Here is a 16,642-nt window from a genome sequence, read left to right as displayed (position 1 = left end):
TCTCTTCACTTATGCTTGCATTACGGTGGTGTCTAGCAAAGCGACTATCATGCCTGTGAAACGTGGAATAAATCTCCACACTAAACCTTTGCAAGTGTTTTTATATGAAATGTGATTACCTGTAATTAAATGCTTTTCACCAATCTTCTTGCTGTGAGAAAAACAAATTACAAAACTGCCCTACCACATAACCTGTAGGACTTTAAGGGCATATAATGTCTGCGTAAGTAATCACACTTTCTTTCTATTAGCTAAGGCTGGTTTGTTTTTCATATGACATCTTCCACTTTGTAGTGGGGAACAAAGCCTCCGTACTTGAGCTTGACACCTTGGTGAGACTCGTGGTCATCTTAGTGCTAAGAGACGGCCACCTGCAAACCAGTAAGAAATGAGCTGCTCTGAAGCCAGCCTCCTGCTCATGGAGACTTTCCATTCAGTCTTTGAAAGTGCAAGCAGATCTCTATATTTAGTCCAAGACTGAAGCAAATTTTCTCTCTGACTGAGTTTACCTCGCCTGTCTGTGAGTGAAGGAGAAGAGAGCAAAGTACACTGTTTGGGTTTGTCCGTAGTGTTACCTTTCTAAACTGCTGGTGGGCTCTTTCTCTGACCTGCAGGTGGATCGGTGCCCTCCCCCCCCCATGCATGGTAACAGATGAACACTCCCTTCTGCAAATACCAGGAGCACTGAGGCTTATCTCTATCCCACTAAAGCAAACATATCTGCATAATTGAGAAAATAAGTCCATCTCCCCTCCTGTATCTATTTCTGCTCTAACTGCAGAAATACTGTGAAAATCCAAGTCCTGTATTCTCTGTCATATGGGTTATAACAACTCCTACCCAAACTATGTTTTGCTGCTTAGCATCTGGATAAATGTTCATTTAATTTTCTTTCGAATTCCATAACAACCCGACAGCAATGGTAATGTTGCAGAGTCTGGGCATTTTAGATGTACATTTTGCTGCAATTCTCTTTGGCAAAGCAAAACCATGAAAACTCTTAAAGATGTTCAGAAATAGGGATTTGAGTGGCTTCGTGAAAGAGGACTGGCCTGTAAGCCAGTCATCTTGGGATGGGGAGTATAGCCTTGGGCAAGTCCTTTCATTTTTCTGGGCTTTGGATTTCTCGTGTATAAAATGAGAAGTTGGGACTCAGTTTTCCAAGTTTCTCGGCAACAACAAAACTCTAGGATTTGGTGAGTGTCTGCAGCCTGCCTTCTAAACAGAGCACCTCATCGTGGTTGTGGGGATGGCATAGAGCTTAGATGAAGCCCTGGTTCAACCCAGTAAGCAGGGCAGTGATGATGCCTGCAGCCATGGGAGTGACCCCTGTGTGTACGAACACCTGGCATGTGCCCATGCGTCCTGGTGACACAGAAGGCACTCCACTTAGATCTTTAGGACCAAGACACAGAACATTCCAGGGGCTCAGCCACAGCAATTCTCCTGCCAGCATTCACCTTTCCTTGGATCTCAATGGGGAGCTTTAAGGCCAAGGACATTGATGTTCCTTTTTGGGTTATCCGAGAGCTTAGCATTGAGCTGGGCCTTGAAGAAAAAGAAGTGGGAGGACCACTGTGGGGCTTGGGAACCGCACTGGACTGTGCATCAGGGCACTGAGGCCAGCGGGGAGCACTTGGAACGGAAAAGCCGTGTGTCACAGGTACCTTCTGAGGAGCCTGGCTCCATTGCTTCCACCTGCTGTTCAGTACCTAGAGCCATTCTCCTTGTGATTCCACAGCCTCTCCAAATAGTCCCAGTTTCTTCCAGTCGATGCTTATTGTCAGTTATAAATGAGATTCATCTCATTTCATGGGTGTCTTTTGCCTTCCTCAAATTTCAGCAGGAAAGTCACAGCTCATTCTGCGCGTCTTCCCGCATGTGCGAGCGAGGGGAGCAGACAGGAACAGATGGGGCGGCAGTCAGGCTTTCCCCAGCAAGGTGCGGAGGGCTGGGCGTGGGGAGTAACGGAGTAAGCAGAAGTGGAGGCCGTGAGCCAGGGCGGCTTGGCCACTCCTTGAAATGCTTTACCCCCGTGGGCAGACTCAGCGCTGCAGTAAGTGATTGCATATTGAAAGGATCATTCCAGATTGCTCAGTTTTGAGTGGGCTGGTAATTCTGATCTCAGATGCCTCTCTCTCCGGCACCCGGGTCAGACTCCAAGTTAAGCCGAAGATATTCTTTACGTGATAAGCAATTTTTCTTGTGTTCTGTAGAATCGTTTTCCCTCTTAGAAAGGTCATTTTCTGGTAGTCATAGAAACAATTCTGTTCTTTTCCCTCTCAGTTCTAGTATTTGTAAATGTCAGTAACTCCCCAAGATTTCCACCCCGGGCTGTGTGAAGGAATGCTGTGCACACAGATATTGGGGGACTGCATGTAACTGATCCAGGAGCTTAGTCTGGCCTCCCTAATGAATGTTTACTCTATGGAGGGCAACCCCAACTAAGTTAATGAGTAATTGCATATGAACTTCACCATTTTGCCTGATTTCATTGAGGTGGCCCTCTGGTTTGAACTAGATCACCTCTCATTAACAACTTTCCCAAGACCTTGCAGAGTTTAAGGAAAGGGTTGGAGCATAAAAATATAACTCAATTAGCCTAAAAAAGTCACCATGTTGAATAGAAGGCTCTCAGAGCAATGGCTGGACTTTTAGGAGTGTTTGGGCAAATGTAACCACAGTGATGGAATGCCCATCTCACAGCACTCTCAAAGGTATTCTCTTAAAAAATTTAAGTTACTGCTTCTCTTTATTGTACACAATGTCCTATAAAGAAGATATATGTCCACAATTAAGCTTTGAAAGAGGACCATGGGGCCAGTTCTATTTGAAGGGAATGAAGTCAAGCAGTAAATTTACTGGTCACTCTTTTCATATGGACTGTATCTCAGCCAGCAGTTGGTCTTTGATGTCGCAACAATAGCACTGGGCCTCAGAGGCAGAGGAGGGTCCCCATAATCGAAACTAGTCCACATTCATTGAAACGTGGAGACCAGTGTGCAGGGGAGCGCACATCAGGGAGCACCGAGAGTGGGCTCCAGGGCTGCGGCCTGTGTCACCAGCGAAACAGCTGTCTCTCCTGCACTATCTCCCCTGCCTGCTGCATTCTTTACTGTGTTTAATTGAAGGATGACATACATATGGAAAAATACACACATGTAACTAGACAGCTCAGTGGGATTTCACAAACCAAACACACCTGTGTAACCAACACTCAGCTCAAGAAGCAGAACGTGACCAGCGCCCCAGATGGCCCCTGTACTCCCTTCTGGTCATGTCCTTGACAAGGGTGACCAGTGTCCTTACTAATCTTCTGACAGCATAGATTAGTGTTTCCTGGTTATGAACTTCATAGGAACAGAATCGCATGGCATGTCCTCTCTTGTACCTGGCTGCTTTCATGAACATTGCACTAGTGAAGTTGTACATGCTGCCTGTAATTGTCGTTTGTTGGTTCCCACTATGTGCGTTTACTGCATTATTATCTGCTCTATTGTTGATGGCATTTCTGCCATTTCCAGTTTGGGGCTATTTTAAATAGTGCTGCTATGAGCATTTTTTTCCAGGTCTTTGGGTGCGTACATGAATATGCTTCTGTTGGGTATATACCCAAGGTGGGTGGGATTGCCGGGTGAGAGTGTACATATATACATTCTATTTCAGCAGTTGCTTTGGGAAAACAATTTTCCAAAGTGTTCATATCAGTTTACTTTCCCTGTAGGTGCTCCACATTCTCGCCAATACTTGGTGTCTTCAGTTTTCCCCCTTCTTTTTATTTTGCCATTCTGATAGGATAACAGGCTGATCTCACATTATTAGTAGGGATACATTTTCAAAGTCATTTTTTCCTTTCTGTTTTAGCTATCTACCCAGTCAGTGCTTAATTTTGTGACCATCGCCAAATTAATAAGCTATTAAGACAGTTAAAATAAGTCTGGTCCCAACTCAACATCTGGGATTCAGAGAGAAGAGAGAGGGCGCTGTAGAACATCCCCGACACAAATGAAACAGAACAAAGGTTGGAATTCCCTGGGCTTACAGGGCAGTGAGGAACTCGGGAAGAACAGGAAAAGATCTGGAACCAGAGTGGTCCACAAGCTGATTAGATATTAATAATGTAATGCCATAAATAAAAAAGAAAATGTGAGACTACTCTCAGCTACGGAAAGCGCTGAAAACATTCCACCTGTTCCTCAGAAGACCTTGTGACTCAGGGAGGAAAGGGACAGTCTGATTAGTCACAAGGAAGACATTCTCCTGGCCAGTAACAGTAATGAAAAAGCCGACTATCCAGCTCTCAGAGCTTGTGGAACTCCTGTCCCCAGGCGTGTCCTGTTTCTCCTGTTATGGCTGAGAAAGGAAGGTGGGAACCGGTGCCCGGTGCCCCTTCGTCAGTGAAAGTGGTCGCAGGCTTGAGTTGTTACAGCCCTGTAGTGATGAGTAACACACTGGCAGGCACAGCTCCATCCCCACCATGGAGCACACCATTTTTAAGCTGTGAAACTACACAAGGGAGACCATTCAGAAGGAAGGTGGAAAGAGAGGGACATGTCTATCTTGACTCAGAAACAATCTCTGATCAGCAGGGTCCTGTGCTAACTGCAATCCGTGGCCTTTTCCAGCTCTAATTTCTCAGAGGCAGGATCCTTTGGGCTCTGCCCTTCCCCTCGGCCTGACTCTGGCCCAGAGCCAGGCTGCACAGCTCCCCAGCACAGCCCTAGGTAATGGTTGGGTCCCCTGGGAATGTTCAGCACATCCATTGGTCATCTGCTTGCCGGGGCATAGCGGGGGGTTAGGCAGGGTGGAGAGGGGGACTCTGATTAACCAGGAGGCCGGCTGCTTCCCCAGCCCTTCTCTTAAGGTGCCCTCATCCTTTCCTTCTCCCTCAGGGGAGAGGAAGCCAAGCACAGCCTTTGTAGAAGCATCCCAGGCTGGCATGAGGCAGAATGCGTGTCAGCCACAGGGAACCAGCCTGGACTGCATCACTTCTGTGATACGTTTCCCTCTCCGTGAGGTACTCAGAACAATCAGTTGTTAAACCTTGATTTCCTGACATTGTTCTGCCTCAGTTTCTTCAGCTGCAAAATAGAGATAATCCCCACTGGGCTATGAGGAAAATTAAAAGCGTAAATACGTGTCAAGTCCTTACAGCAGTTCCTGGCACAGAATAAATGCTCAGTGTTAGCTTTTCTATCATCATCATCGTCAATTCTGAAGGTAAATGTCAAAATTTAGTAGAATTATCCCACGAGGATGTTTATTCTTAAATATAAAAACTGAAATGCAGAGTTGAAATGACTTGCCCAAGGTCACACCGCTCTGTAATACCAACACCCATGAGCTGAACCACTCCTGAGCACTAAGGATGGTCCTCACAACATTATAACCTCCCAGGGATGTAGCTATTATGATCTCATTTTACTGAACAGGACAAGAAACAGAGAGAAGCACGAGAATTTTGCCTAAGGGCACACACGTAAGTGAGAAGCAGAAGTGAAACTGACACAAATCCACAGCCCATGCCTTTGGTCACTCTGTTGGGCCTTGTGACTAGTTTTGGCTGATGGGGACCCAAGCAAAGGGTGAAGTGTGCTGTCCATTTGGACTCGCCTCTGCGTTTCTGTGCCTTTTCATCATCATGAGAGAGATGCATGGCAGGTAGCCTGCTGGTTACAGAAGTAGGGGAGACACATGGAACACACCCAGACCCAACCGACAGCCTGGAGCTAGCCTGCCTAGATCTACTGAACCCTAGCCAACCCACAGACCTACGAGTGTGAGAATACATGCTTATTGTTACAGGCCGCTGGGTTTTGGGGTAATTTGCCATGCAGCGTAATTGGGCAATAGCTAAACAATACCTGACGTGTATTAAGTGCTTTCTGAGACTTGCAACTTGCAAGAAAAGCATGCATCTTGACCAGTGCTTCTGTGTTGTGTGTATGATTAACCTGGGGCCCTTGTTAAAATGCAGATCCTGACTCAGTGGCTCTGGGTGGGGCCTGAGATTCTCTTTTCTAAGGAGCCCCCAAGAGTTGCTGCCACTGTTGCTCCACAGGCTACACGCTGGCTACAAGGGCAGAGAAGTCCTCCTGAGCTTCTCACCTGTATCTCTGGGCCACGACTGCACTTGGCAAATATCGGGGCAGTGGGTGGGCCACCTTAAGTTAGACCTAACGAGATGTCCCCCTTTTAATTTTTGTCCTTTCTATTTCCTGGAAATTGAAGGTGCCCAGTAACAAACTTGACTTCCAATTCATTTTGGGCTCCTAACCAATACCATATTTCCAAGTTACAACGTAACTGAGTCCCCAAGCAGGAGATACATCTATATCTAGTTTTCTTAATTTCCAGTCAGGTAGGGCATGGGGAAAAGGAGCTTATGGAGGAAGCTGAGTCTTCTGCTGGGACGCTTTTCCAACTTATCTTCTTACCCAGCACCTAACTTTCCTTCCACTATCACCATGACCACCATCGCCTACAGAATTGAGCCCCATGAGATATTTGTACTTTGGGCATCCTAACAAAAACAGGAAAACTCTTTCCACAGAGACAGTACCTTCTCTCTTCCTTTCAGTTTTTCATACTCTATTGTAGATCACACACCTTTGTTTTAACTGTAGGAAGGTATCATCCTGGGATTCAACTTCCAAATTCTCTGAAGTTTTTCACTGATGTCCCTGGTTTCTTGTAGATTCTAAACATGTTATGCGAGCACCTTAAAAAGATTGCCATCATTTTCTAATAAGCTAAACATACATCTGCCATCTGACCAGCCGCTCTGCTCATAAGTATTCACACAAGAGAAATGAAAGCATATGTTTATGCAGAGACTCATACCTGGATGTCCCTAGCACCTTTATTTTAATAGGGCCAAATCTGAACACAGCCTAAATGTGCTTCAATGGATATGCATATTGTAATTGCATGCAATGGCATACTAATTGAAAATAAAAGGGTCAAGCTCTTTATGCTCAGAACAACATGGATGAATCTCTCAAAATCATTATGGTGAGCATGACTCTGCTTATATAAAAATCTAGTGAATGCAAGACCTAATCTAGAGTAATAGAAGGCAGGTCGTGGTGGCCCAGAGAATGAGGGAGGAATCACAGAGGAGCACGGGAAGCTTTCGGAGGTAGATTTATTCAACATCTTGATGGTGCTGATGGTTCCACAAATGTCAAACTCATCAGATCTCATCAGATTGTTCACTGTAAATACGTAATTCCAGTTCCATGTGTGCCAGTTACAGCTCAATAAAGCTGCAATAAAAAAATAATAACACACTGCCACTTTCCCCTCATTTTCTTCCCACCTCTATCGCCACGAGGTGGCTGGGAGCCAAGGCATGTTTTTTATTTATCTCATTGGCCTTGGCATGAATATTCTATCTGGATGCCTGAGGGAGTAAGTTAACACCCGGTGGCCTATGGTATCATTTCCAGCTTCCCGGCACCTGCATCCTTCATATAGATTCCAGCCCCACCTTGTTATTTTTGAAAATAGAGATGTAGTGTCCACAGGAAGCAGTTTACTGCACTCACAGTCTTCCTTCCCTTTTTCAGGTCCCACATCGGGGGACTGGGGTGCCCCAAACTATGGGTCCGGCAGCCCCAGGTCCCAAACTTGAAGACAGAACTCTCCCGTTCCGTGGGCCCTGCAGCACCGCCTTTTCCGGGGGGAGGGATGTTGCTCCCTCACAGAGGTCCGGCAGTCACCGAGCGTGCTCTGTGAAAGATGACTCGGTTTACTAAAATGTGCATGGGTCAGGCTAACAGGAAGAAGGGGTAGTTAATCTCCTGTTTTTACTTCTACTCAGTTTTCAGAGACAACTCTCCAGTGACACATGCTGGCCTGGGCTTGGGGAGTTGATGTGAAGCTGTATTTATCAAGGCACCTTGGCCTCTGCCTTTTCCAGGCATCGGATGACAATCCCACACACCTTTGTGACTTCCCTTTGCAGCTCATCCCCCCACCTAAGACAGCAAACAAGCACAGGGTCAGGCTCTCAGGAGAAAGACGACCAGTTAGCCCTCCAAACACCAGAAAACGTGGAGGCTTTGCCTAGGCCCGACTTTCCCATTTCTAAAATTTTGGAATTCCCCTATCCCCAGCTGCTCTGGGGGGCCCGGTGTGGCCTGATTCCATTGCTGCCCACAGCACAGGCCCTCCTGGGGCTAACAGACTTCAACTTGGTGAACGACAAGCAGCAGCAGCAGGTGCCCTGCGGGAACTCTGCCTCTTACCTTGCCCACACCGTCACCACCCGTAGAAGTCATCGCTACCCCTGTGACTTAGGTTTGAGTAGCGCTTCGTGTTTTTGTTTGCTTTTTAAAGGCTGTTTTCCTGTTTTAAAAGAATATGTTTTTATTGATTTCAGAGAGAGGGAGAGAGAGAGAGAAACATCAATGATGAGAGTCATTGGTCCGCTGCCTCCTGCACGCCCCTGGCGACCCCAGCTTGTGTCCTGGCGGGGAATCCAACCGTGACCTCCTGGTTCACAGGTCGAAGCTCAGCCACTGGGCCACGCCGGCTGGCCCAGCAGAGCTGCATTTTGCTCAGGTTCTCCCAAAAGCAAACATCTGAGACAAAGACCAAGTCATTTCCCTGGGAAACGAGCCCAGGAAGCAGGCAGGGGAGGGGGAAAGAAGGCAGAGAAGGGAAAAGGCCCTAGGTCATGTCATCGAGCCAGTGGCTCCGGAGGGCAGTGAGTGAGCACTCAGTCCCACTGCTGGGCACCAGCATGGTGACATTAGCATGGCGCTCCACCTAACCTCTGGGCTGATATGTCACAGAAAGAAACAAGTTAAGCTTTAGGTCTTTTATGTTCGTGGCTTCTTATGAAGTTCTTTTGGAAAGGGAGTACACACAAGGTTTAAATATAACGTAAAATGAGATCTGCTTTTTTCAAGAGCACATTCTCTTGCTGTTTCTTAAACTCACCGCATATAATCCCGGGCCTTAAACTGATGCCCTGGTCCCATCCCCTAAATAATCGTCTCTCTTTCAGGAGATGAGTACAGACAGAGGGACACTCTTAGCCATCCCTGAAGAAAGGGGCTTCGGCACCATTCTCTTCTTTGTAAATCATAAAATCCCCAGCCACGGGTTGCAAAAGAAAAGGCGTTCTCCGAAGGTGAGAAAGAAACAAGAGAACCACAGAAACCACTAACACGTTGTAAGATAAGACCAATGAAGACAAGTTAAAGAAACTGAGATGGTCAAACCTGGAAGAGACAGGAACTGCTAAATAATAGCCTTCGAGTCCCGCAAGAGATGTTTTTTGAAAAGAGGGCGGCGACCCGCTCATGACTACCGCTGGCTCTCGGGCACTCGCCAAGGAAACTGGAAGCATGGACTAGTCACTCAGTACAGCTTTCCCAGACTGCAGAGCTACAAACTGGGGAATGTAACAGGAAACAAAACCCTATCCACCGTAACCAAACCTGAAAAGTAGCTTGTAAAAAGAAACGTGAAGAATGACGGTGAGAGCTATAAAACCTTCCTCGGGAAATAAACAGATTTCTGTACCATGTCCTGAATGGAAGCATCAAAAATTCAAAAACAGTCAGTTGGAGGAGGCAGAGGATCAGTGATTCGCAAGACGACGCAGCAGAAAAACACCCAACCAGAGCAGCGACACGAAAACAATTGAAAACTGAGGACCGTTTAAGGGATCTTGTATCGTCTTACCTAAATCATAATTTTAAAGAAAGTGGTAAAACAATGAAATTATTTTTGGTGTGTTAGATCACTGTTACAACACTACAGTAATTCCTTTTTCATCTTCAAAACAAATTCTCAACTCTTTCAATCAAAAAATACATAAAACAATTGCCATTAAAATCTCAATGAATTTAAAAAGTAATTCTAAAGTCTGTTTGAAAGAAGACATTTTATGAAATATTTTAAGAAAGATTTTTCTAAATGAAAGGAAATCTGCCATAATAAAACATTTTACGAAACTACATAAAATGAAGCTAGTGTGGTGTCGGTAAATGAATAGATAAATCAGGGCCAAGAAACAGACTTATGTGCAAGTGAAAATTTTAGTATGTGATAAAAGTGTTATTTGTATCCACGAACACAGAATGAAGTATTTAAGAAATATAACAGGACAGGTGGCTGTTCACTTGGACGGAAAACAAAGTTGTATCTTTATCTTAAGCCTTACACCCACAAACAACTTCAAAGTAGACTGTAGCCTTAAGCAAACAAAAGTAAATAAATAAAATTAAAAGCGTTAGAACAAAATATATTTAAAGATTTGGACAATCTTTCTTTGAGGGAAACTTTCTAAAAGAAAGCAAGAAAGCCAAAAGTCATAAGGGAAAGGATTCAGAGTTGATTACGTTTAAAACGGAAAGTTGCTCCATGGCCAAAGGCAGCACGAACAATGTTAAAAGATGAGCGAGAGGTTGGTCCAAACATTTACAAAGTCCGTGAGACAAAAGGTCAGTATGGTAGATAATCTGCAGAGCTGGCCGCAGCAACCCCTCCCACCCCCGTGCACACGCTCCTCTGCAGTGTTACTTTGCTGGTCCTGCCATCAGGAGGAGTCTATTTCCACCCCCTAGAATCCGAGCTGACCCAGCGATTTGTTTGGCCAAAAGAATGCGGCTGAAGTGACATTGTGCAAGTTCATCAAGAGGCCTTCCGACTTCTGCTTTTAGTCTCTTGCTGCTCTGAGTCCACCGTGTAAAGACATGTGGCAGAATCCTCTTTGAGGATTAAAGACTATACGGAGACGGAGCCAAGGTGACAGCCAGCACCAACCATCAGACATATGAGGTCATCTTGGACCATCTAGCTCACGCCAAGCCAACAGAAGGCTGTTGCCATATGAGTAATCCTAGGCGAGATCAGCAGAACCGCCCAGGTGAGTCCAGAGAGGTTGCTGACACACAAACTCATGAGCAAATAAAAGAGCTCTTAAGCCACTAAGTTTTGGGGCGGTTTATTATGTACAGCAATAGCTAAGTGGGGCAGTTATCCATAATTTATAAAGAACTGCAGGGATAAGAGCAAACAGCCTTCCTGGAAAACGGGCAGGCAAGTCACGAAACAAGAAACACAATGGCTGTTGACTTGAGTCAGAGATGGAGGAGTCTCGTTGATGGGCTCAAACCAGAACTTGGGCTCCATGGTCAGCCTGCCTGGGTCCGAATCCTGGGTCTGCCCCACCACAGCTGTGTGGCCTTGGGCAAGTTACTCAGATCTCTCCAGGCCTCAATTTCCTCATCTATGAAATGGGTATATAGATACTATCTATCCCGTAAGGAGCCTTACTTGTATTAAGTACAAATAATGTTTCTTTTGCTTTTACTGCTATAAATAGCTCAGATGAACTCTTGAATCCAGAGAAGCAGTGAGTACAAGAAGCTAAGCTGGTTTACTAAATGCAAGTAGAAGGATAAAGGAGAGGAAGTAGATATAGTTAGGAGGCAGAGAACCAAGACATTGAGTTTCATTTCAGAGTTTGGTATGCTCTAATGTTACTGTAAAAATAACCAATTTGATGTTTTATAATACTTGCCTCAATGTCACTGTCTTAATGGGTTCTAGCTTTACTACTTAAAATCCATAGAAATTCATGGTTCTAAATCTGACTGAGATTTAGTAGAGATGCACTTAGTTGAATTTCAAGTAAAAGAGATGCTATTATTGTTATTATTATTACCTATGGGTTATATATTTTGGGATGTTCTGTCTTTCAGGCTGCTTTTATTACATATAATTGTTTTTCTACTATTATAAATTAAAGACATATGAAAGAACTAATCTACATATCTGATCATCAGGAGCCAAACTTACTTCAATGAGGAGATAAGATTTCATTCAAAAGTGAAAAAAGTTGATGTCTCTGTCCATTTTTTGGAGCTGTTGCAAACAACTGTATAATTTCCTATTAGATATTTTAAAATACTGAAAACAGTACAAAGACTAACATCATTATTTTCATGAGCCACATATCCAATAAAGAGAGTGGGCTCAAAGCATTTTACCGCCACCTCATAACAGCATACCTCCAGTCACAGAATCAAAACAATCTATCCCCAAGTATGCTTTAAACTACCAAAAAAATCATGTTAGGTCATGTTTATATATATGTATGTGTGTTTTACATGCATGTAGGTATATGTGATGTATCAATGTATGTATATATACATATATGTTCCTATTCAACACAATAAAGCTGTCAAATGTAAATTCTTAGAAGGCTTTCTCTCTCGTAGGCAGCATGATGACTTTTCCAAGAACTTAGAATACAAATATTCTTCAAACACTTTTACACTATAAAATAACAAAAACAAATTAAGCAGCTTCTAGCTGTGCAACTTGGGGCAGGTTACTTAACCTCACTTTTTTTCATTTGAATCAGGGATAACCATAGTGCCTGATTCATGTGGGATTTCTGCAAAGATTTAAGACGTTAAAATATTTCAAGTGCTAAGAGCAGCGTCTGACACACGAAGGCATTTTACAAACCTTAGCTATTACGGTTGCTATTCTCACTACTCTTTTATTGGGTGTCATTGTTTTAAGCAGAGATAACCAAAAATAATGTAGTATAAGAGTTAATTTTCCAGTGGCGAAGAATGATTTTAGCAGCTTAAGATGACGCGGAGCCAATACACTTAAATGGAGCTTCTGATAGGTTAAAAATGTCCAGTAAACGGAAAGAACACATCACCCGCAGTTTTGTTCTCAAATACACCTGCTACTAGTGAATTTACTTCCTAGGGCCTGAAAACAACAGGCTCATAAATGTCTTCTGCAGAACTCCTTACTTGGCGGAACATACATTCTCCATTTGAATCGTAATACCTTCGGGGAGTCAGAGGGCCAATGAAATAACGCTAGTCAGGAAGACTGTAAAACTTTTATAATAACAAATTACAAAAGAGAGTAAAATTATGAACTAAGCTGTTAAACTCATCATTCCGCCCGGAGAAGTGCAACGAGTGGACATAATAACCAGACGCTGCCAGAAGATAAACTGAAGCTGGAGGAGCAGCAGCTCCTTGGGACCCCGTTACCCCTGGGAGCACTGCTCTTCCTAAACACCGCGCTTCTCCTGCTCTCCTGGGGCCCTTTTTCAGCCAGAGGTGCTTTGGAGAATGTGACCCACTTCCCCTTTGCAGCTGCCACTCCCACCAGCTGCTTCTCTCATTACCTTACTGTTGAGGCAGAACAGGCCGCCCCGGGTTCTTCTAATGATAGCAAGCACCTCATTAAAAAATCTGCCAAATTTACTTTTCCACAGAACATCACTTTTGCAGCTTTTCACGAGTCCACGAGGAAAGAAAGCATCATGTATGAAATATGACTTCCAGAAATCTTGAAGATATTAAGAATTATCCCTACACGACTGGTGGGTGCACCACAGTCCCATAGAATGGCAGTGTCTTCCGTTTCCCCAGAGGAATCCCATCAGTCTGTCCCCGTACCTGCCCACAGGGGAAGGTGCGAGGACCTCACAAACTTAGGACGTTTTCAGAAATGTCCCCAAATTAAGAGAACTTTAGGCTCTGGGGTGTATACTTTTCCATTCCTGGTTTTGCATGTTTGCAAGGGTCACCTTGCTTTAGTCTGTAACACCCTGGCAGAGAGAAAACGGTGTAATTCATCAAGGGTTTGGAATGTGCGAACCCTGGCAAGTTTCTTAACCTCTCTGTGCCTCATTTATTTATTTTTTTCATCTGTAAAGGGGAGATATTAACAATATAGTACCTCATTAAGTCAGTTAAATTTTGCAAAGCACTTAAAAACGGTAGCATGGTAAACACTGTTTTAAGTGTTGAAGTGAATTCTCTCCTTGAGAGTATAGTTTTTCCGCAACAAATTACACAGACAGAAAATGAATGAGACAGTGATTGTAAAACCCTTTAGAAACAATAAATAATACTTATCTCGACACAGCAAAGCAACCAGTGTTACAAGGGCTAATTTGAGGCGGAGATTTTAGGAGCCAGAGAATTCCCGCTGCTTTCTGAGAAAATCCCTGCGGACTATTACCTAAGCCCCAAGCTGACAGCGGCCCCACCCCAGGGCGCAAGGAAAAGCGCTTTCCACGGTAGCCGCGGGAGACCCTTACCTGGGAAGACGAAACTCACTTTCTGCATGACGCCCACTCCCCCGGCGCGACCCCCACCTCCCCTCCCGGGGCTCCGAGCTAAACTCGATCGTTAGAACCCCATTCTCAAGGGGCAGAGCAGTAACCCCAGCCCCAAAGCCCGGCAGGTGCCTTGACTCCGCGCCCTCCCCTTGCCCAAGAGCGCGCTCTGGAGCCTCGGGTGAGGCCCACGCGGGACACCGGAGACACCGGGACCGCGTGGGGCGAGAGAGGACGTCAGGCCGCTCTCCGTGGGAAATTATTTCCTGACCTTTGGCACTGCTCTCTGAAGGCGCAGGCTCGCCGGGCTCCTGCGCCCAAACCCAGTTTGGGGATATTATCCGAGCAGGTCTCCTTGCGCAACCCTCGACCCCCTCCCCTCCCGGGTGTAGTATTACTCGGCCTCCACCGGGCGACCGAAGCCTGGCAGCACCCCAGAGCAAACACGTGCGCGCCGCACGCTTCCTCCGCCCGCCGCGCGCCTCGCGCCCCCGGGATCCGACCCGCGGCAGACCTGGGGGAGCGCGCCCGCCCGGTCCCGCGCCAAGCCCAGCCTCCCGGCGCGTCGCCCCGCTCCGCCTCCGCCTGAGACGGGTGGCCCCGGCAAAACCGCAGCCAAAACAGCTGCTCTCGGGCGGGGCGGGGGCCCGCCGAGCTCCGCGCCGCGCCACCCGCGTCCCCGGCCCCGCGCGCCCCGCCCCGGCCCCGCGCTCACCTGCAGCGGGGTCCGGCTGGCGTTGCCCGCGGCGGCGTCGGGCGCGTCGGCGGCGCCGGTCCCGCGCAGCACCGTTATGTGCAGCGTGAGCAGCAGCAGTCCCAGCAGCAGCAGCAGCTCGGCCGCCAGGCGAACCATCCTCTTGAGACGCGCGGCTTTAGGACCCGGCGCGGCGGGCGGCGCCGGCGGTGGCGCCGGGGGAGGAGGAGTCGGGGCTGCGGAGCCGGGCGGCGCGGCTCCCGCCTCGGCCCCCGCCGGGGCCCCGCTCCCCGGGCCCGCGGGGCTGGCGCTGGGCGCGGCGGGGCGCGCAGGGCCGGGGGAGCGGGAGCCGCCGCCGCCGCCGCCGCCGCCCCACGGCGGAGCCACGGCGGGGCCCGGGGCGTCCAAGCCGGCTGCGGGGCGCACCCCGGCGCTTCCCGGCGGCGGCGCGGACAGGGGGCTGCCCCGGACCCGCGCCGGGCCGGGGGCCACCCTGCGGGCAGGGGGCAGCGGGGGCGGCGGCGGGGCGGGCGCAGCCGAGCCCCCGAGCGCACATGGGCGCCCCAGATGTGGCCGCGGCGCCGCAGCTGGAGCGGGAGCGGCCGCCAGAGGAGCGCGGGGAGCAGGAGGAGGCGGAGGCGGAGGAGGCGGAGGGCTTCAGCGGCGGCCCGGAGCTACCTCCACGCTCGGCTCCCCCGCCCCGAGCCACTCACCCGACGAGCCACCTCCCCTCCTCCCTGGGCTACTTCGGGACGCGGGACGGGCGCTAGGGTGAGCCGGCTCCAGACGGGGGTCCCGGGCCCGCGGGGCTGTCACTACGCGGAGGTGACTTGGGCGCCCCTCCGGGGTCCGCGTCCGCCTGCGGGGTGTGCCGAGCGCGCGCCCCCGCTGCCGAAGTCGCCGTGGCCGGCGAGGGCACGGCCCTCGTGCGCACGGCAGGTCGGGGCTGTGGGAGGGTGGGGGTGCCTGAGCGAGTTTAGGAACCTTTATTGACAAAGTGGAGTTGGAGTTGTGGGGATGGAGGACGGAGGGGGCGCAGGCCGGGCCGGGTGTCTGTCTGAGACTGTGCGCCCCCGCCCGGAGCCGGAGCGCCTGGGAGAGGGGATGGTGAGCGCTGTCCCGGAAGGATCTTGACACTCGCTCCCGGACGGTGCGCGCCGCTCACGCGCCCGCGTCTCCCCGCAGAGCCTGGGAAGGGAGGCGACTCGGCTTCTCCGGCGCGGGTCTGGTCCGGGGCGCAGGTGTCGCGGCGGTGAACTGCGGGGCCCGGTGCTCGCGGCTCAGGCGCGCGGACGCAGGTGGGGCACTGCGGTCAATCTCAGCTCTGGCGGCCGCGGGTCGGGGGACTCATCCCGGAGGCGCCGCGCCCGGAGGGCACCTGGGGGCCGCCGACGCACAGCCGCCGTTCCCGGGGCGCCGCCTCATGACCGCTCTGCAGCCTCGGGCTCCCGCGCGCCGTTCATGCCTCGCAGGGGTGCGCTGGCGAGCGAAAGGGCTCGGGTCGGGCGGAGGGCGCGGGTTCCTCGCCTCCGATGCAGGAGCAGACTGGGTCCGACGGTGGGCTCGGATCCCTGCAGGGCGACCGCGCGCCTCTCCCTCCCTCTGGGTACAGCTAAGGCTCCCGCCTCGCAGAAGTGGCTCGGAGTGGCGGGCGCGCCGCACGCCCGATGCCTTTTATACTGAGCTCCCCCCGCCTCCCGCCGGGGTCCCTCCCCCCGCCTCCCCAGAGCCCGCCCAGCCCTTCCCACCCCGCTCGCTCACAGAGCCCTGGGTCCTGGCTTTCGCGCACAAGCATTTCGCAAACTTCCAAACCCATCTCGCCTCCA

The 16,642-nt window shown here is 49.2% G+C and overlaps 1 protein-coding gene across 1 annotated transcript in view; it reads right to left on the bottom strand.

Annotated features, from left to right (window-relative positions):
* The window catches only part of ISM1 (isthmin 1), a 55,537-nt gene extending 40,546 nt beyond the window's left edge, over nucleotides 1-14,991 (bottom strand). The window contains exon 1 of the mRNA XM_087818870.1: nucleotides 14,838-14,991. Coding sequence (XP_087674996.1) covers nucleotides 14,838-14,975 — 138 coding nt within the window. The 5' untranslated portion in view covers nucleotides 14,976-14,991. The remainder of the gene's footprint in view (nucleotides 1-14,837) is intronic.
* Nucleotides 14,992-16,642: the final 1,651 nt, after the last annotated feature.

The sequence above is a fragment of the Miniopterus natalensis genome, chromosome 7 (assembly GCF_054644295.1).
Source record: "Miniopterus natalensis isolate mMinNat1 chromosome 7, mMinNat1.hap1, whole genome shotgun sequence".
Lineage (NCBI taxonomy): Eukaryota > Metazoa > Chordata > Mammalia > Chiroptera > Miniopteridae > Miniopterus > Miniopterus natalensis.
Note: the sequence above shows the minus strand (reverse complement) of the source record. Positions and strands in the feature narration are given on the sequence as shown.